General features: G+C 37.9%; 2 protein-coding genes and 1 pseudogene across 5 annotated transcripts; 1 reads left to right on the top strand and 2 right to left on the bottom strand.

The window, feature by feature from the left end:
* Window positions 1-252: 252 nt before the first annotated feature.
* Window positions 253-8800, bottom strand: LOC111339148 (uncharacterized). Of its 4 annotated transcripts, none has more exons than XM_022945738.2 (5): window positions 7544-8799; window positions 6479-6832; window positions 6182-6344; window positions 5317-5440; window positions 253-5004 (listed from the first exon to the last, which is right to left on the bottom strand). In XM_022945738.2, the coding sequence occupies exons 1-5, from the start codon at window positions 8590-8592 to the stop codon at window positions 4817-4819; spliced, it is 1878 nt and encodes a 625-aa protein (XP_022801473.2). In that variant the 5' UTR covers window positions 8593-8799; the 3' UTR covers window positions 253-4816. The 4 variants fall into 4 exon arrangements, 3 of the variants coding, with proteins under 3 accessions (XP_022801473.2, XP_088592784.1, XP_022801472.2); XM_088736658.1 differs by having other exon boundaries at window positions 6182-6341; window positions 7253-8799; XM_022945737.2 differs by having other exon boundaries at window positions 7253-8796.
* Window positions 8801-10568: 1768 nt separating this feature from the next.
* On the top strand, window positions 10569-20398 carry LOC111339152 (hatching enzyme 1.2). The gene is made up of 8 exons (XM_022945742.2): window positions 10569-10882; window positions 12735-12875; window positions 13149-13281; window positions 13638-13813; window positions 14283-14513; window positions 15563-15713; window positions 19188-19299; window positions 20168-20398. The coding sequence occupies exons 1-8, from the start codon at window positions 10798-10800 to the stop codon at window positions 20252-20254; spliced, it is 1116 nt and encodes a 371-aa protein (XP_022801477.2). The 5' UTR covers window positions 10569-10797; the 3' UTR covers window positions 20255-20398.
* LOC148721938 (uncharacterized) lies at window positions 15826-16871 on the bottom strand (annotated as a pseudogene).
* Window positions 20399-20678: the final 280 nt, after the last annotated feature.

Raw genomic sequence — 20678 nt, forward strand, 5'->3', positions numbered from 1 at the left:
TTCATAATTATACGAGTTCGCTCTGTGCTGGAAGCTAGGCGTCCCTGTCAAACAATAACAGCCAATCAAACTAAGTGCGTGCAAATGTAATTGTACTGAAACAATTACTCTGACGGATGGTAGTAAGGCTCTCCACAAAAAAAGAATTATCAGAATGCAGTTTTTATGAGTCTTTGCATATTTTCTTTCACGATTTTGATAGCGAAATGTGGAAACAAAGTAGAATCCAACACACAGAAAGTTTAGACAACGTGATTACTGAACCTTTTAATATGGGGTTAAAGAGTCTGTTGTCATGACAATAAGAATCTACGCCACATTAACAATTGCGCGCTTCACTTCCGATAAATATTAAATACAAATCGCTTGATTCCGAAAGGCTATCAAAACGTGACGTATCCCAAGGAAGATTTCAAAGAAAATGAAAAAAGTGGTACGTTTTACGGTAGTTAAGGTTGCATGTTACTTCCCTGAGTAAGGCGATATCTATTTATGGCCGTCGTTAGTAACAGTCATGGTTAGAGGAAACATTAAAACCTCCTAACACGTTCTAGAACATTTTTCGAATTTTTGGGGCAAACGGTTCAACTGGTTCCTCGTGTTTTGAATAACCTCTTCAAGTGTTAGGAATTGTTAAAAGGTAAAAGGTTACTTTCCTAACAAATTTACTTCAGATATTTTTAGCAATTCTCGGTACGTGGCTTTTAACCATCTTCTGGGGGCGAAAAGTAGCAGCCACTGGAAAATTAATACAATTTTCACAATAGGCCGACTTTTCAAGCGTTCTTGCCAAGGGTTTGTGTCGCCAAAAAAAGAAAACTGCAAAAGCTATTTAATCAAAGCCGAAAGGTAATTCTACAAACAAACAATTAATCAAACGAACAAAGTTTACAGATTAAAGTACAACATGAACAAAAATGAAGTATTTTTTTAAAGCGCCCTGTCCATCATTTCCACTTTAAACATCAATTTGATCTATACTTGCCGCCCGCAATTGCATGGAACCTACCTTATGACAATTTTTAACAGATCGTGCATTTAATACATACTGAAAAGTTACAATGTTTTTGTGTGGATACTCATAAAATCGATCCTTGGATTGCGGATTCCGTTTCAAAAATGAAATGATTTCAGTAGCCAATTTACTAGCCGTTTCAGTGTAGCGTTGATATGACACTCCTCGCGAAACCACTCCACCGCTCGGATATGAAAAAGATGCAAATGAAAAAAGATAGAACAAAACCTTAAAGAGCTCGTCATACTACCATGAATGTAAGGAAATGTGACTCCTTAAAAAAAAAATAAAACATTTCCAGGGATCTTCAGGTAGTATTCCTTGACATCGCTGGACGCAAAATCTTTTTCACTATGATTACAAACAGAAAACCAACCTGAAGCTCGCTCGCTTTTCCATGTTAAAGTTTCCATCAGTAATAAAACTCAATAAGCTAAACAAGGCCTTTAAACAAAGTGTTAGATCGAATAACATGAAACTTTAGCCCACTTTTGAGCCAAATTTCACTGACGTCAAGTAAACCGGTATTTAACTAAAAATAAATATCCCAGTGACAAAAATTTAACCAACAGTAGATAAGTGCCTGCATCTTTATTGGATTGGCTGAGAACACCTGATAACCATTTCAAAGTTCGAGCTCATTTTCAAAAATCCCGTGGACAACTTAAGACTCCGCATATACTCAAACTTTTTTCATAAAATATGATATAATTTAAGTGGAGATAACAAATTATGAAGTGTGAATTCCTTCCTAACAATATGAAAAAGGCTCATTGCTCGTAACGCGAGGTGCAATCCTCTAACAAATTGAAACATCTTTACACTGACAAACGTAAGGGCTAAGTTTGCCTTCGGCACGAATCCATAGTCAATCCTACGAAAGTGGTGTGGAGTAATGGTTTACGCAGATCTTAAATCTCTCAATGACAAAAGAAACGAATAGTTCATGCTCGAATAAAAGATTTATCCCCTGGACTTCTTCAATGACCCATTAGTGTTTAAAAGATATACCATTTCAAAAAAAAATACACACAATGCGAGGAGAATTTATTGAAATGCTGTGGTGAAGTGTCAATATGGTGGCGACGTCTCGTCTAGTCCTTTTAGTTCAAAAGATGTATTTAATTTCCCTTCTAAACTTTTGTTTCCACTAAAAGCTAATGGCATCGGCTTGAATTTCACTTAAATCTGGTGCAAGTGAAAAAGAAAGAAAATGAATACAGTGGAACCTCGATTTAACGAACCTCTACATGACAAAGTCCTCGGTATAACGAACGATACTTCAGTTCCAGCCCGGCTAAAGTTACAGTAAAATGTTTGCCTCGATATAACGAACCCTCGATATAACGAACCCTCGATATAACGAACCCTCGATATAACGAACCCTCGATATAACGAACCCTCGATATAACGAACCCTCGATATAACGAACCCTCGATATAACCAACCAATTTCCCCAGTCCCTTAACATTTCGTTAAATCGAGGTTCCACTGTAACATAGTAATCTTTGGCGAAGACACGAGAGAGCTTTATCTTTGATGAATTTTGTCTACCGTATGGATAAAACATTTTGAAATATTTTTTGTAGGAAACAATTTTATTAAATATTTGTTATAGATTTTTTACTGGATTTCCATGGTAGATATTGGTTACATTTTTTTCACCGTTCAGCACACTATTATCACGCCATGCAAAATATAATTAATTGCCTCCAAGTGTTTGCACTTCATTTGTTGGTTTGTGGCAAATGTAGGTTGAATCACAAGTCGTTTAACACTTTCGGTATTTAAATTTACAAAGCAACTTGGAGGGCCATAAGTCATATCAGTGATGGCTATAGGAGGGTTACCATTATTTTTGTTTAAAAGCTGTTCTTTTTTTAAATTCAGATTCGTGTTGATTTCATTTGTTTTTCACAATAATGACCATGACACGTGGACATCTCCGTGTAGTTAAACACCCATCTGTCCGCAGTACTCAATTTATTGATACTTAGAAACTTCCCTGTTCGGTTAAAATTATTTCCGTAAGATCTAGTGCGATTTTTGCTTCGGTTGCTTACGGTTATATCTTAACTCTAGTATATGATTGATTCTAGAACAAAATCATCCGTCGATAGAGCCATAATGTATGAAAACGTGTGGTGACCTAAGGTCTACCGCACGATTCACGTTTATAGTAAATATAGTCGATTGTTGCAGGCTAGATAGTGCTGAATAAATGACAACATTGACCTACGTTCTCTCGAAGTATACTCGTACGTTCAAGCAGATATTTTGCGATGGCAACTGAATGATACTTGAATTGTTTGCAAAGATCTCTGTACAAGATGACAAGAATTTGCAAAGACGGAAACACATCAAGGACATTCCCAGGAAGGTGATATTGGGTATAATTTTCTATTTGTGTTTCTTTGTTTGTTTACACATTTACGTGGAATTGAAAATATATTTTTACCGGCTACTTACCAAAAAGTGTTTGTCAGACTTCGTACAGAAAAGAAGATCATCGATTCTTCGAAAGCGGTGCGAAAAATTGGAGAAGTCTCCTGCGAAACGTCAGAAACAAAGTCGTCACTCAATATTTTGTAATTCTCATGAGAATACAATTGTATTGCAACTCTTAAAAGCCTTGATTAGCATATTTATGGTAACGGATAAGTTTATATTTTTCCTTTTACGTCGAGCGCTGCGTGGTTTCCTCTGCCAATATCATTTGTGACTCTCTGCCATTGAATAACACAAATGAAAATTATCATAATCACTTGAAAACAAAGAAGAGGACTTTGCCGAAGGCGCAAGAAGTTGACAAGCAAAAAGAATACGTATTTTTTTTTAACACCAACCAGGTATTTCTGTTTCAAATTTGGACTTCAGATCGTACATACCAATTAATTCGACCCGCGGGGGGCAAAAGACATAAGATTCACACTGAAATAGACAGTTCGTGTATGTCTTAAATCTTAACTAATCAATCGACTATTCGTCAGAGGTTGTTTTAAATTTCAGGAAATCGCGTACGGAAGTGTTATATTAGTCAGAAGTATTGCTTTATGATTGTCACAGTTTATTACTTAGATTTTCGAAAATTTAAATTTGCTTAATTCAAAATGTAAATTTGAGGGATTTCTCATTACTTTACAATAGGTTCAAACGCTTTCACTTGGGATAAATCGAAATTTCGAATATGTTCGCCTAAATAACGAGAATTTTCCACAGAGCGAAACTAACTGTCAACTTTTCTTAGAAATTTTAAAACCACAAGGTCATTAAAAGAAGTTCGTATCTGAGGTTTTTTTTTAATGAACAGCCTTCTCTTGCTGCCAGTTTGTTGTCATAGCACTTTCCCACCATAATAAGTTATAATTCGTGTAGCCGCAAACTTTCCAGCACAATATTTTGAACGCCTGCAGTTCATCACAAAAGATCTTATCATGATAAATTTTCCATTCTGCTGACAAGCATAGAAGAATACAGTAGCACAGAGGTAAAAACAGATTATTTATAATATCTTGGTGATGTTGTTTCAATTGAAGCCGTGCTCTGGTAAAAATATACTGCGGTTGAGTTATCTTGTTATTAAGCATTGAGCATTTTTCCATGAATATCATTGGTCGACATTATAATTACAAAAGGGAAGAGGATTTGCTATTCTCCTTCCTTAGAGAAAATTCACGTTCAATTTTATCACGATGAATCAGTGTTGAAAGTGACACTAAATCTTTATAGCAAAGCAAGAAACGTTACATTTTTTCTCATTTGCCTGAACGCACAAACATAAAATGGAATTTATTTCACTTTTTAGCTTTTGTCCCACATTCTATCTCTCGAGTGATAGAAGTGATAGAACCCGGGCATGCGCAGTCGCTCGACTTCTAGACCCAAAGCCAATACTCTGTCAATCATTTCCCAATCTTCCCCGCCCCATTTGTCTCGGAAGTCCCGGACGTTCATCCCTCCAAACCTGTCCCAATCCGACTTGAAGATACCTGCAATTTAGAAAATAATTGTTTCGTTCAGCACTTGGCACGGAGTAGTAAATATTTGTCTTCGCAACTGTTCTCATTATGAAGAAATTATCATTTTAGAACCCCATGAGTGACTTTTTTTATTCGGTGGGAAAAGTTATATTTGAAGCGGTTCCGCTACACAAGGACAGAATTTACATCCTGAATTTTTCATGCATATGTTAACATCGATTTTCTTTCATTGAAAATAAGATTTATGGCAGATTTTGCAGATTTTCCAAGAGACAATTTTTTTAAAATATGATATCGAATTTCATTGGAAAGTTATCTTACTGAATATTCCGAATCCAAATGTTTCCCAGTAGCCTTTGGATTGGGTCGTCTTTGTCAGCGGTCTACCACAGAAGGTTAACCTGAAGAGGACTGGGGTGAACGCCATCCTTCCCTCTACTGTATGCTGCGCAAGTGCAAAACTGATAAGCACTTCAGTTTATTTTCTATAATTCGTATCGTTGTAAGTATTTCTTAAACTGGCTTTCATTTTGAGCACGTCAGCCTGCGAGCTCAAAAGCTTGCTTACCACTTGAGAAATGTGGTGATCAAGATAAACATGGTGAACGAGACAACCTCTATAGTCAAAGGTCAAAATGGACATGACAGGAAAGCAATAAGACTTGAGTGTCTTTCAAGGATTGGGTTACTGAAATTCAGGGTTTAAGATGCATAGGCAGAATTCTCCAATAAAGTGTGGTGAGGGGGAGATTGTCCTTCGCTCAGGTTTGGGGAGGTGTCAGTTTTTTTTTTTTTTTTTATTATCATTTTCATAATCAGCCATACTTAACAAAAATTTTTATCACTCGCACTATAAGCTCCCTCCCCGTGAATTACTCCGTTGACATTTTCAGAAAAATGTTTTATCATGATTATTGGTATTGCTTTTGTAGCCTAAAGTAAAGCTTCAGTTCAATACCTATGACTTAATTTAAGCGGATTTTTATAGAAAAACCACCAATGGGATCAAATTTTCAGTGAACCAAATCAAATGATATCTGTCACCGTGATAGTAGATGCATGTGAGTTTCTGCGGCATCCTTGTTAAGTGAAGGCGGCCTGTACCCGTTTATTCACCTTTCTTAAAGATATCAACGATCTATTTTGGTTCTGAACCTACGCGTTGGCCTTAAAACCGTTTCCTTACCTTTCTGATGGCGCTAAAGAAACTGGTCGGTGTCCGAAGATGAAGATCGAACAACAACACAATACTATGTGGATCTGTAATGGTACTGGCTGCTGACTGAATAGCTTCTGTTTTGTGGAACGCCCCGCTACGCTTCAGGACTCTGTAGTTCGTCAAAGAACTTCTGTTGGAAACAGTATTCACAAATTAACTTTCTGGCTCACGCATCAAAAAGTTTTAAATAGTCTAATAAAACGGTTTTCCAATAGTTTTTCCAAACAACAATTTTGCTATTGTAATCCGTCTGTGTTTACTCACTGCCTTAAAGACTCCTCTATATCAATATCCTTGTTTTCATAGTCTACCACAATTATGTTCACGTGATCTTCACGCGTCTCTTTCATAATCCGGGACATCTCGTGGATAAAGTGTTGGGCCCAGTTTCCTTGGTTCTTCACGGTCAGAATTACATTTATTGTCACGTTCCTATTCCAAGTAATTCCCGCTGGCTTACAAAGTCTGGAACTGTTGTTGAATTTGTACACAAACTCCGATAGCTTTACGATCGTGTTCCGAGCCCTTTCTCGAAAAATGAGCTCGAGTAGATATCGATTTCCACGCAAGGTGTCTTGGGTTTTTTCGACGTTGACGATGGCCTTTAAATTGTATTTCCTGGCATGAGAAAAAGGACAGTCATTATTAATTTAATATACTGCATACTAACTATATGACATTAAGAATAGTTGAGCAGAAATCTGTTCATGGCAAATTATTATTTAATTAGTTTACCGAGTCCAGGAGGTATCAGTTGAATCTAGGAAATTCTAAGACCAGACCTGCTTTATGATATCAAGGTAACGCAAGTTATCGGATATGTTAGGCTCTGTTTTCAAATGTTATATTCTTTCAAAGGTCTAAAATAATTTGCAAGTGCAATATTTGCCGCAAATTTGTGCTTGGTGCAAAGTTTTTGTGACAAGATTCTACCAATTATTATATGTTTATAGCTTAATCGATTACGCTCTTTTAAACTGCCTAAAGATATCAGTGAGTTAAAAAAAAAAGTAGATAAACAGAACACTCTGACTATACTTGGGATATTTTTCTTCAATGGTCTTTGTAAACGTCCGAATAATTTCTAGTATTTCATCTTCAGTAATAAAACTGTTTCCATCACAATCTCTTTTCAGTCTGTTTTCGATGCATATGAATTCTTTCGTGCCGTCATCTGGAAACACAGAGCTAAAATGTGTTTGCCAAATTCCTTCAAAACGTTTGAATGTTCTTTTCTTGGCATATGTTGGTTCGTAAGTGCAGCTCGGAAAAACATATAATATTTCCTGAGATACATCTGGAAGTTGATCAAAGGTCAACAAGTCGTACTGATTTTCGATGTTAAAATCCTCTCCAAAATAGGATGAAAATTGGTTTGAAGGTTTGTTGTGTTTTCCGGGTATTTCTATTCCTTCGTAATCCTCGTCGCCTTCCCCAGAGTCAACATCATTCATTTCCGAGTCGATGACGCTGGAAGGTGCTCGTAACAAATCATTACGTTCTAAGAACGCTTCATGATTAAGAAAAGAGGACTCGTCCTGCAATAGAGGTGTGAGAAACTCGGAAGAAATTTTGGTAAAAGCCTGACTTCCCGGAACCAACCACGTGACATTCACGTGATCGCGACTCATCATTCCTCCATTCATCACATGAAGTACATCAAAGAAATATTTCCCTTCTTTTTCGAGATATATTTTCCGCGATGTGTGGCTAACAGGCGTGGCTGAGGAGTGTTTTGTGTTTTCTATCGCAATTTTTGCAACCAATTCAACATCCATCGCGTTCCGTTCCTTGCCAAGCCATAGTTCAGCGAAAACATGTGCATTTAAGTGAAAAGTGAAATTTCCAGTGATAGGAGGATGCACGAATCCCATAATTCTTTGTCCGTACCAGGTCCCCAACGGACCAGAGTTGATGGTGTGACGTAAAAAGCGTTCATGTGGTAGACACGGAAATAAAGGGTACTGTCTTAAGCTATTTACTTTGGGACAGCACAGCCCTCTCCAGAGGTGAACATTAACATGTCCTCTGTAAATTCTGGAATTGACGTCACTGATTTTAGCAATTTCGCCTCTCTTCACGTTGATATCTAAACGTGCATCTTCCATCTTTTCAACGATATGGAATCTGACATCATTTTCTATGAGAGTCGGTTTAACTCCTCCCCAGTCCCTAACTCGGCCATCAATGTATGCGCTATTACTAGATGCTGTGTTTCTCGTCGCTTGCCAGTATTTCGATGTTGAAGTCCTTGAAAATTGCACCGACTGCTGTCTTTTGTGTCGAACGACCAGAGCAAAAACGAGAAAGAATATTATCCCGGAGAGCCATTGACATGCATAGAGCCGACGAAATCTTCGGCGAATCTTTGTAAACATGTACCTCTAATAATCCCGTTTGAACTGAATGAAGTCCTCTCTCTCGTTACAGTGTGGAGGAAAATTTTCCTTCCCGTGAATAACTTAATTTTGACTCAGGCGAGTCATGAATTATTTCAAAGGCGTGGCTCGATTTGGGCTAATGGAAGACGTATTGAAAACAACTACAATGGTTGATGCCTAGTTCTATAATAAAAAAAGTCTTGGTCGACTGGTATGTACCAGCTGAGAGCAAAGCATTGATTTGTTCTTTTTTTCTCGCTACCTGCTAATGTTAAGCACGTGAACAAATATGCAAGCCACCTCAGAATTAACGGAGAATCGCTCTTCGAGTTAACGGCCGGGAAATCATTGAGGCATTTTTCCATCTCTTTACCCTATATTCTTGAATCTACTTTTATATGTCAACCGTATATCCAACTTGGACATGTTAGATACAGTCTATGCGTAAATAAATATGAATGAATAAGTAAACTATTCGAAATTCCTTTTTTTTTCAGAGTAAAACTATTGGATAGCAACATTTTTCTGGTATTTTTGCCACTATTCCAATTTTGATCGCCAGTTCAACAGAAATTTTCTTTTTTGTTTTTCTAAAAAAGAAACGTGTCCAAAACTCTAAAAAGAGCTCAAGAAAGTTCCCCATGGTACTTTAGATTACCCAGTTGATGTTTCAATTGTTATAAAGGAAACAGAAAAAAAAGCAGAAAAAGAATTATGGTAATAAATGTACATGGAATGATTGCCAGTTCAATAGGAACTTTCTTTTTTTTTTTTTTTTTTTTTTCTTAGAAAAAACGAGTCCAAAATTAAAAAAGAGAAAAAAGCAAGGTTCCCTTGGAATTTACACTACCCAGGTGATGTTTAAATCGTTAAAAACGAAGCACAATAAAAGAAAAAAAAACGGAAAAAGAATTTTGAAAATAAGTATGAATTAAAAAGAATGTATCGATTCATCCGATGGTAAGATGGAGGAGGCAGTTGACAAAAGTTAGATTTTCAGTAGAATAATTAAAGACATAATGACAACAGCAACTATTTGCATGACAACAACAGGATATTCCAGTGTTACAAACAGTCTAATTAGTATTAACGAAACCTTTCAAGGAAAAATGGAAATTAACAAATTAATACTACAACATTACAAATTTTTTTGTTATGGTAATTTCGTTTGTCCGGAATTTCAAAGCATGACAGAATGTAAGGTGAGTTATAAGATTTTAATTGCACGCAATGAATATAGAAGTTTTTATTTTTCATAAAATCTCTCTTGTTGAAGAGAATTTCGGGTGTATAGCCGAAAATTGCAGGGGGCGCATATCCTATCTAAATCGTGTACCTACCTTTGTCAACACGGAGTTTTTAGCCGCTTGTTTTTTTCTTTTAAGGTATATTATTGCTATTCTAGAAAGAGATTTCTAGATAACTCTTAATAGGCAGAGAGGCTGTAGTCTTTTTTTTTTATTTAATGAAAGAATTCAAAATTTTGTCCGTGTAGCTGTAGTAGCGGAACCGGAATTTCAAGAACTAGTTCCAGGTTGAGAAACAATACGTGAAAAACAATGGAATACTACAATCCAGCTAAGATTGTTTTTCATGGTGTGAAAGCAAACATAGACGAACAATACTGTCTCTATAATAAAAATTTTTTGCAAATAAACGATTTACTAAAACTAGGAGGTCGCCTTGATGTTACGGCTACTTCAAGGATTTTACAATGATAGGCTGAAGTCCATCAGTAAAAAAAGAGCTATTGTCTTCGATTTGCGTTTGTTTAGCAACGAAATTTTCACAGGTCTCAGAGATATTCATTTACGGTCTTTTCATGAGATGTTACACCTTTTATGCACTAATGACGTGAGATGGACATCCGTGTGGTTTCTTAGAAACGTTTTATGCTTTATAACGTATGATAAATTGGTTAATCCACCCAGCTCTTTTTCCAGTTCTTTTAAAATAAATCTTGGAGATTGAAGCAGATTATTTTTGGGACGCTGACTTTACGCGACTTTCACTTCTGAACGTTTGGTTTCTTAGGAGAAATTGATAACTAACCTATTGTTACAGTCGTTATGGTTTTTTTCAAAGGGCAAACTGAACACCTGCCCTTTGATTATAAAAGGAGGTCGATGCCAACGACTTTTGTTTTTCTTGATCTTTGTTAACGTAAGACAAAATCATATATTTTTTTTTCCAAAAATTGCCATGTTTTTGGGGAAAGAAATCTTGTTGTTATCAACGGCACTTCAATTCTTTGGTGCTTTTCCAGTAGATGACCTGATGATGCTTGGTAAGAAGACACTTTTGTTGTTTATTTATCGTTGCATGCAGCCTGTGTTCAGTTGTTGAAAAAACTTCAAGAACATAAGGTGACCTCAAAACAAGGATTAGTTCAAGACGTTCACAGATGTATTTGGCAGCAAATGTGAGAAATCTTTTAAATTATTATCGAGTAAGTTAATTTCATCGCTGCTTATCCAGGAAATGTCTCAGAAAGTTGTTAGGAAGTCAGGCTTGGTTTATTTACCCTTCCGTGCACAGTTTCTTCAGTTGGTGTAAAAAGTAAAATTCGCTATTGTAAAGCAGGATTACCTTTTCAGTTGTTTGCGTACTCAATTTAACAGCATGATTAAAATCGTCGACTTCGAGTCGGTTAAGCCTTTCGTTTGAGTATAAGGGTTTTTTCCAAACAGATCTCAACTTGATCTTCTTCGAACGTGAGGATCTCACAGGTTATAGCTACCAGAGCTTCCAAAGAGATGTATGTGCCCCCCTCCCCGCCTAAAGGTATCCCTAAAATTTTAATAGTTGTTCCCATGACAATCGTGCGGGATCGAGTCATACACACTCGTTTGTGAGACGCAGTAGCCCAATGTATGTATATTGGACACCAGCTTGAGAAGTCCAGGTTCCACACCTGGTCAGGTCATTTTGTTGTGTTCTTGGAAAAGATACTAGACATACTTGAATCTCACAGTGCCCATCTCCACCCAGGAGTATTGATGGATATCAGAAAACTGTCAGGAAGGTCTGAAAAATTGCTTGGGAGTAGCATTTCGATAGACCAGCATCATCCAAGTGGACCACCTCTCGAACTCTTAGTCGCTTCATGCTACAGAGTTCGGCTGGATGGGCCATTGTGCTCGAGTGCAGACTGAAATCATTTATACTCTTAAGTCAAGAGAGGCAATGAGGGAGACAACTTTTCAGTAAAAAACACGTAAAAAAAATTGTTAAGGCTTGATCATTGATCCCTATCTGGAGCCCGCACGAAAGGAACGACTCGTCTTCCTCTAGACATAATGACTGAACGAACAACTGTTTCCTTGCCTGGGCATCCAGGAACTATCAGAAAACAGATCACAAAATCTTCCCGTCTTCGATAGTTAAATTAAATTCGAAATATTTTAAAAGACATTTAAGGTTGGTGTCGTTAACAGCTATCTGAAAAAGTTATCAAGAATATGCAGAGGCAGTATTTGTTGTAACTGTTATTTGTTTGCTTTCAGAGATCACGTTTTTCTTTTGTCGTGCAATTTAAACGCCTGGTATATCTAGATCGCTTTTGAGACAAAAAGATGCGAAATTTTGTATAGAGGCTGATGTCATTTTTACGATATGTATGGGGTAAAGATAAGTTTGTAAATTAAAATCTCTAACCTGAGAACTTTGATCTTTGAATAAAATCGTTTCTTAATTAGCTGGTCGCAATCAGGGAGGTATAACAATTAAATACCCCTTGTTTCATTATTTCATGCAGAATCGGTACGTAGTCTTCGACGCAATAAAAGTTTTAGAATTTGAAGTTCCATTTAGCACAGTATACTTTGACGCATATGGAGATTTAACTAAACTGGATCGGAGAGGAGTCAGCTAGGTTTTACTGCCCTTCGTCTTGTTCCCACAAGTTGCATACCTACTCGTCATCTGTAATGCTCCGTGTTGTCCACGCAATGCAATTCGTCACGCAGGAGAAATATACGTTTTCACAAACACGAACGTGTAGAGTTGCGATGAAGTACAACCACGCTGTGCCATCCAAATCTCCTCACGTATAGGACTCCGTGTGTGTGCTTCACACGCTCGAGCTCCGCTATACTTTAACGCTTTACATCCCTTTTTCTTTCATTTCTTTTTCATAGATGCCAAAGAGTGGTTGATTGAAGACAACAGAGCACTTTCAAAGAGGGGAGCTGTACGTTCCTCCAAATATAGATGGCCTACCTCTACTGATCGTGAAGATGGCAAAACAGTCGTCAAGATTCCTTATGTGGTTCAAGTTGGTGTGTGACTTCCTTTTTTCCGTTAATGCAACAGTTGATTGAGTAAATGATCCCGTCGTTTTCTCGATTTGTTTATCCGTCTATACGCAAACATTCACATGCGGACGGAGAGGGTTAAGAGAAAATGCATCGGAATAATTGGAAAAAAATTTAATACATTTTGAGGCATTTGTCTCTCTAAGTAGCTTCTTAGTGATTATATTTTGTCTTTCCATCCATCAGTTCATTCTATAATAAATCACACGGTTTTACTCATATGATCTGTTTGCACAGATCTTGACTCCAAAGCGAAAACTGAGCTGCAGCGTGCCTTTCAAGATTTGCACCAAGCTACTTGCGTGAAGTTTCAGGCTCGAGATGGAGAGAGCGATTATGTTAGTTTTCAGCCTGCAGTTGACTATCAGATGTAAGTACATGCCAGAAACGACAGGAAGGGGAGAGTGAATCATGGTCGGAGAGAGGGGAGGGTAGGGAAAGTAGGATGAAGCAAGGCTAGTTTCATCTCGAAAGGCAAGGAGAGATGTTGCTTTTTTCCTTGAGAATGCAGCTCTGGGGAAACTAATAGACTCGTGAAATTAAACCTTTTGCGATCGAGCAAATGTGAAAACAGCATCACTCAGAGTCAATGGGAACACACAATAAACATGTATATGTTTAGATGACCCGAACGGCCAACAAACTCGAGGCAGTACTCAAAGTTTGGTTATAAATTAAATTTTATTCGTTAAGAGGGTTGTTAACAAGTTTATTGGTAATTTTCAGATGCTTCTCCAAAATTGGGAAACACAAAGGTAAGCAAGAAGTTACTCTTGGAATAGGCTGCGAATACAAAGGAACAATTTTACACGAGATTGTTCATCTGCTGGGATTTTACCACGAACACAACAGAAAAGATCGAGATTCATACTTAAAAATTTATGAAGAAAATCTTGATCCAGGTAGGTCCCGTTCAGTCATGTTTTGTTTTTTTCGATATTTTCATCTAGGGAAAGCATCACAAATAACATACTTTAATCCAAGTAGACTCCGATCCAATATTCCACTTTGAAACTCATGCATAGTGTTTCATCAGGTTTTTGAGATCTTTTGAGAAAACAGATAAAAGGCACAAGCTAACCCTTTACGCTCTAACATCAGTATTCATATCCTTCATGACTTTTCTTCATACATTTCTAGCGAGTAGGATTTGTTTAACAACTAGGAGCTTCTTCAGTTGGTGATCATTTCTTTTAACCTCGCGACCTTAATGTGTGGTTGAGGGGTAAACTTGTGAGGGGAAACTGGACGTTACTCACGCTTATGGGCCAAAATGTTGAGCGAAGTCACTGATTTTTAAGGTTACCTCGGAAAAAAAAAACTATTTATGGTACTTATAAATTCCTGAAAGAAATCTACTTGATTTAACAGCTGTTAAGGATGAAGTCTTGAAGAAAACTGACATGGACAATTTGGGCTTTACTTACGACTTCAAGTCCATCATGCAATACAGCAAGACCGCATTCGCTAAGACATCGGGTCTGGTCACCATGGAGGCGAGGTCAGATCCTGATATGGAGCTTGGTAACGAAAACGCCTTTTCCGCGGCAGACATCATGAAGATTAATAAGTTCTACAACTGCCTACAGAAAAACGATTTGTGTAAGTTGAAAATGCACTAGAACTATTCCCCACTGAGCAATCTCAGTATGTTAGGTTGCAAATGTAAGCACAATTGAAAACTTCACCATTTTATTAGGACTTTTAATGGCCAAATTGAAAGTAATTTCTCCTTTTGCTCTCAAGATCAAAAAACAAAATTCCCTGCTCTGTCTGTCAGGTTATTCCTGAAACTTTCGTGCTAAGAATTTGAGGTGAAATCAAGCATAGATCTAATATGATATTTTTATCTCGTTACTCCTCTGCTTGGAAATGTATTGATACCATGAAAAGCAATTAATTCTCCTTAGCTCGCTCTCAGGAGTGAAAGGGTATAGCATAAACATAATCGATTAACAGGTCCAACGGGCAGGAGTGGCGGGCACACCCATTTGACGTCATTTTGAAACTCTTTACGTCAATAAGCGTTCTCGATAAGACTATCTGTCGTTATCAAATCAAGAACAGCTCCATTCTAATTTCTGTGTATTCGTAGTCGTGTATGTGGTCGGGAGTCGTAAAAAAAATAATCTGTTCAAAAGATACCCATTTCGTTTTGAAACCTTAACCCTTTAAAACCGTAACATGAATGTGCATAATCTCCATACTTCTCTCTATGCATTTCCTTTGGTACTGCTACGGAGAATTTGTTTAACAATCAAATCTTCTTGGATTGGCCATCATTTCTTTTATCATCATGATCCTACTGGATGATTCAGCAGTATCACTCTAGGGAGAAACTAACGGTTGGTCACCCTTAGGATTCGTAGTCGCGGTTACCATGCGTTTCATAACGTTAGCCTTTTCCCTCCCAAGATCTCATGATGAATTCTTATTACTGTCTACCATATAATTTTTTCAATATTAGTTTGGGGAATCTGGTATCAGATCAACTAATATTCCCCTAATTGATATTTTTCTTTTTTTTCTTGATATTGTATTTAATATAGTAAAGGAGAAATTCTGTCTTTGTCACTCATAAGAGTTAAAGGGTGAGTCAAGACATGTTACGAAATTAAAGGAAGTTAACTCGCTGGTCTTATGTTTTTTAGATAAAAACATGGAGGTGATGGTGCAAACTGGTGATGGATATTTAGATGGGACCGACGCCTTTTTGTACCTCGAGCTGATCGGTGACAAAAGGAGCTCTGGGGAGAGCAGTGTTGCTAAAGGCAGCTATTACGACGACTTTGAGAGGGATGCGTAAGTTTGAATGTAGTCGTTATTAAAAATAAGTAGACTCATCAGACGTGGGTCTTTACAATCAATGAACAATAAATGAAGATTATCTGTACAATCGAGTATGAAAATGTGATTATGTAAATTCAAAAATACATCTGTTCATAAAATTTTTTAAATCTTTCCGTCTTTATCTGGGGTAAACGGAACTCATGTCCCCGTTTTCCTAATGTTCTTGTCCGTTTCGGCGGCAGCAAATCGTGGAGGTGGTGGTTTTCCGTAGTCATAATCTTATTAAACAAAAGTTGATCTTTCTTCTCTATTAAAGCTGATATCCTGAGATCTGTCTTGGTGGTGTAGCTATATCTCTAAGCTCGTTTGTAGAGGTTATCTATTCGAGCCATATACTTCCGACACTGAAGCAGGTCCCGAGACTTCTATGCCATATGCAAATAAACATAAGATGAGGGAATCAAATAGCTTGTTAAGTTGGTCTTGAGAATAACCATAAAATTTGCAGACTCTCAAAATGTACAGTCGACTACTTACTTTAGCTATAAGTTTGTCAACATCAGTGGATGTCCCAGCGGCAAGGGTTTTCTTGAAATGTGATACCGAGCAACTTCAACCAGCTTTTACGTTCAATGCCATGTACCAGTGGTGGGCCAGGCTTGGTAGTCTTGCTGCGGATCAGCATTGCCCACGTTTTCGAAATATTTAAGGTCATCAGTCTGTTACTATTAGCTCAATGTTTCATATTGTTGACTTCGTTAGCTGTTGTGTCAATGCTGTGTCTGGTTACAGGGATGCTAATAGTAATATCATCTGCAAATTTCACCATAAGGTTCTTTCTAGGGTTGGCTAACTGTAGATCATTACTGCCGAACCGCTGAAAGAACGCTGAGTGGAGCTAAGAACCGTTCCTTGAGGCACGCCTCTATGAATGTCTAAGAACTCAGTAGGTAATCGGTCAACCACATCTTTCTGTTTTCTGAGACTCAGAAAGTCAAGAATCTAATTGATGACATAAGGATTTATGCCTGTTACTTTGAGTTTATCGAAGAGGATGTCGTGAGGTACAGTGTCGAATGCTTTACTTAAGTCAAATGACAGTACCCGTACGAAGTCTGTCTCATTGTCCAACCATTTCAGCCAATTGTGCTGTGACTTTAGGAGCGCCATTGTTGTGACTGCAGCCAGTCCCCGCGCGGCTGCCTTTCGCGCCCTTTTTGGTCATGTGACCAGTGTGTTTTTTCTTCTTTGCCTAGCGTGGTCGTTAGCCAACACTGGTCCGTAGATTTACGCTCGTTTAGCGTGCCTTCTTTTTAATTTAGCGATCCTTAAGGCTGGACAAAATTACGTCTTCAATTGTCTTCAGTTTGTCTTCAATTAAAAGCCAGTAAAACCACCAGCCTTACTTCACTGATTCCCTATTCTATGAAGTTACAATTGTATTGTTGGAACTTTCTCTGTAGGCAAATTAGTCAGGTCTTATTAGTGACTTGAAGGCCTCTGGTATCTAAAACCTGACTAGTAACTTCTCCAAGATTCTTAGTTATGATATTTGTAAAGGGAAATAGGTCATAGCTGGTTGCAGCTCGTTAAAAGTGATTCTTTCGGAATAGAGAGTCATATTGCGAGTTTCCAAGGCACGGATTTTTTGCTGCAACGAACCATTGAACAACCTCGTGATAACTGGAGCCAGGAGGTGGGTGAAATCTTTCCACATCCGATAAGGAAGCCCATCTGGACGAGGCCATGTACGCTTCTGCTGTGTAAAGTGAATTTTTAAAGTGGACTCAGATACCCACGATACAATAAAGTCTAGTTATGTATATTTTGTAAGTCATATATATCATAGATTGATCAAAAAACTCTGTCGCTTATTGCCGTTACCAAATTTAAACCTGCATCCCTTAAAATAAGCGGTACTTTGAAGATTTCTTCTTTTTAGGATCTCTTCTATCGGAAAAATCTTTTTAAATTTGACAGGATATTAATGAAAAGATTTGAAATTAATAAAAACTATAACAAAATTCTCGAACCTGATTGGTCATCACCAGCCCGATTTTAAACACCAATAAGCCATTTTATTACGCGACTCGGGCAGTCAGAGGGCCAATAATTAAAACCAACCGATCAAAATGCTCTATTGCCGGTCAATATTCTCTAAGTATTGGACCGGGAACTGTCCCGAATGGTCCCGAATAATACCGCACTTGCAACCCTTTGTACTTCAGTCGTATAATAAATCTCTTATTAACCAAGCTTGCTCGGGACCGTACTGGAAGAATATCGGCCCTCGGTCTTTTTTGTACGGACCTCGCTGTGCTCGGTCCGTATTGTCAAGACCTCGGGCCGATATTCTCCCAGTACGGCCCTCGCGCTTGGTTATTAAGATATATGTACGCGTCATGCTTGTAGTTGGACAGTGTAATGAGACAGTGAAAGAGACAGTTAACACGTCACACCCGTGCAAGTGGAAAGAACTAACACGTCATGTGCGCGCGCTGTTGTCGTGCATTTCGCGGAGTGGTTAGTTCTAGTTGCTTATCACTTGAACGATTAGATTCTGCAGATTTTAGGGACAGAATTAAACGCTGGACTTCCCTGTGCAGTATATTAAAACTTAAAAACTTCACAATCCGCTTTCGTCTGATCGATCACAAGCAAAGACTTAAATAGTGATATGCAGAACCATGTAATTTTATTTATTTATTTTTTTCATTAAAATGTTTTGGGGAAATGATAACACCGACTGTTTTGTGAGATTTCAAAGAGTAACCCATCCTTTCGAAGATTGTCTTTGAACGCGATGAAAATTTTCCTAAGACGCTGATATTTTGAGTCTTTCATCTGAGCCGCTAACTAAGAGATAACAGAGGTTCATTCTTATTTTGCCCACCTCTTGATGATCAATTTGGGGAATTTGGAGTTGGGGCTAAACGCATATTTGCATATTTTTGTCTAAAAGGAAAAAAGTTATCTTTGGGATAACTAGAGCAACAGCTGTTTATCGACCAGGCCCCGGTTGTTCGAAGGATGGATAACGCTATACACTGGATAAATCTCTATCCGGTGGATAGCGCAGTACGTTTTGGTAACACTTATCCGCTGGATAGCGATTTATCCGTTGGATAGCGTTATCCGCCCTTTGAACAACCGGAGCCAGGTTTTTTATAATTTCACGTCTATGACCAGGTTACTAAGCTACTTTCAAAATGGCGGTGTCCATAATAGGACTCTTTTGGCATATTTAGGTACAACTTTCGAAAAGTTAGGTTACCCTTTGGAATATTCAAACGAAGTTGGTGCCGAATCCATAACTAAACGTTTTAATGGAGGAGAAGACCCAAAATATCTGAAATTAGATCGTCATGACAGTGACAGTGAATCTGATTCACTGAAGGTGTCTGAGGAACTACACAGGCTAGTGTGAGGACTGATTGTTAGTTTTTCGATTTTTTTTTTTTTTTAAACACGCTTTTTTTTTTTCAGAAAAGAGAACTACTATGTAGCATTTAAAGACGTGGGCGCTATTCGCCAGCTAAAGGTCAGATTGCAAAAAAACCCTAATGGAAGTTATTTTGACGGATGGACTTTTTCAAAGGTAAGATTTACCGTAACAACTGTGCACTTGACCCATCGCTCTAGACTAATATGAAAGAACTAAATTTCACGAAGCATACTCGAAGAGAATACTGCGTAATTGCACTAATTGTTAGCGCGTTTGTCTCAGAATCGAGACTTTTACGCATGAAAAATTACATTTCTTTATGAAGTTTTAGCGAATCTTGATGTTAAAATCGAAAGGAAACGTAAATGTATTTAGAAGTGAGTGCTCTTTTGGGGAACAGTCAGGAGGTTCCAGGCCTCTCACGCTAAAAGACAAAAACCTCGGTCCACTGGGCCGGTTACATTGATACTTTTTCGCGCATGTTTTCCTAGTTTCCCTCAAAGAAGCTAACGGCTCAAAAGTGAACCTGATAGCCGTATCTTTTAGCTACGTTTCTTCAGTTTCTAATGTTTTAAATGGAAGGTTCAGAGCCAAATAAAGCGCTATTGAAACTGCATCACAACCCTTGATAACGTGACGAAAATGGTCATAAAATGTCGACTTCCGTTTAGGCTTTAACCCTTATCACGTTCTTGTCTATTTCTAATAAAATGGGGTTGTAAATACCTTGCATTGCTTCACAAGTACAGTGAACGGGGTGAAGCCTCTTCTAGGAAGCTAGGTCACCACTGGTGTATCTTGGAAACTTTTTTTATCTCCTCTAGTTGCAATCGTAGTAAATCTTTGCCCTCCAAAACCACCCGTTCTTTTTTCGTTTATTCTTACCACCAAATCGTTTGTATACGATGGTAAACGATCACAAGGTTTTCATGTATTTAACGAACCCACGAAAAAAAAGCTAAACGTGATCTAAAGTAGCTTATCGTAGCACTCATCATAAGAATGTTTTATTCTTCTGTAGATCACCGTCAAAGACGGAGACAAGACTTACACTTTCGGCGAAAAAAATGTTTATCCAAGCCAGACTGTTACAATAAATGCCTCCTAAACAAAATATTCCAGGCATGTATTGGTTTAATTTCATCTTTCAGTTGATTTTGATTAACAAAATGGAGGTTAGATATGAATGCAGATGTGTAATGAGGTCAGGAAGCTCTGTAAAAGAAATTAAACTGCACCCAATGAACTTTCATGACGTTTGCTGTCTTGTCGCAGAAAGTTTCAGGTCACGGTTCCTTGAATTTAAGTGAAATCTGAAGAAACGTCACTGTAAGGACGACGCATCGTAAGTTCGATGAATCTATCTATTTCTTATCAAAATTTATTGAATACCGGATACCCAGGCAACTCCGTTTCGAGATTGTTGCGTGCACTTGTCCTTTTTCCAACAACCTTTTTCGAAACAGCTGTATACTAACAGTGACTAGCGTTGGTGTTGGCACTTTTTTTTCGCAGAGCGGCGACCAAGCAAC

This window comes from Stylophora pistillata, chromosome 10, assembly GCF_964205215.1.
Source record: "Stylophora pistillata chromosome 10, jaStyPist1.2, whole genome shotgun sequence".
NCBI classification, from domain to species: domain Eukaryota; kingdom Metazoa; phylum Cnidaria; class Anthozoa; order Scleractinia; family Pocilloporidae; genus Stylophora; species Stylophora pistillata.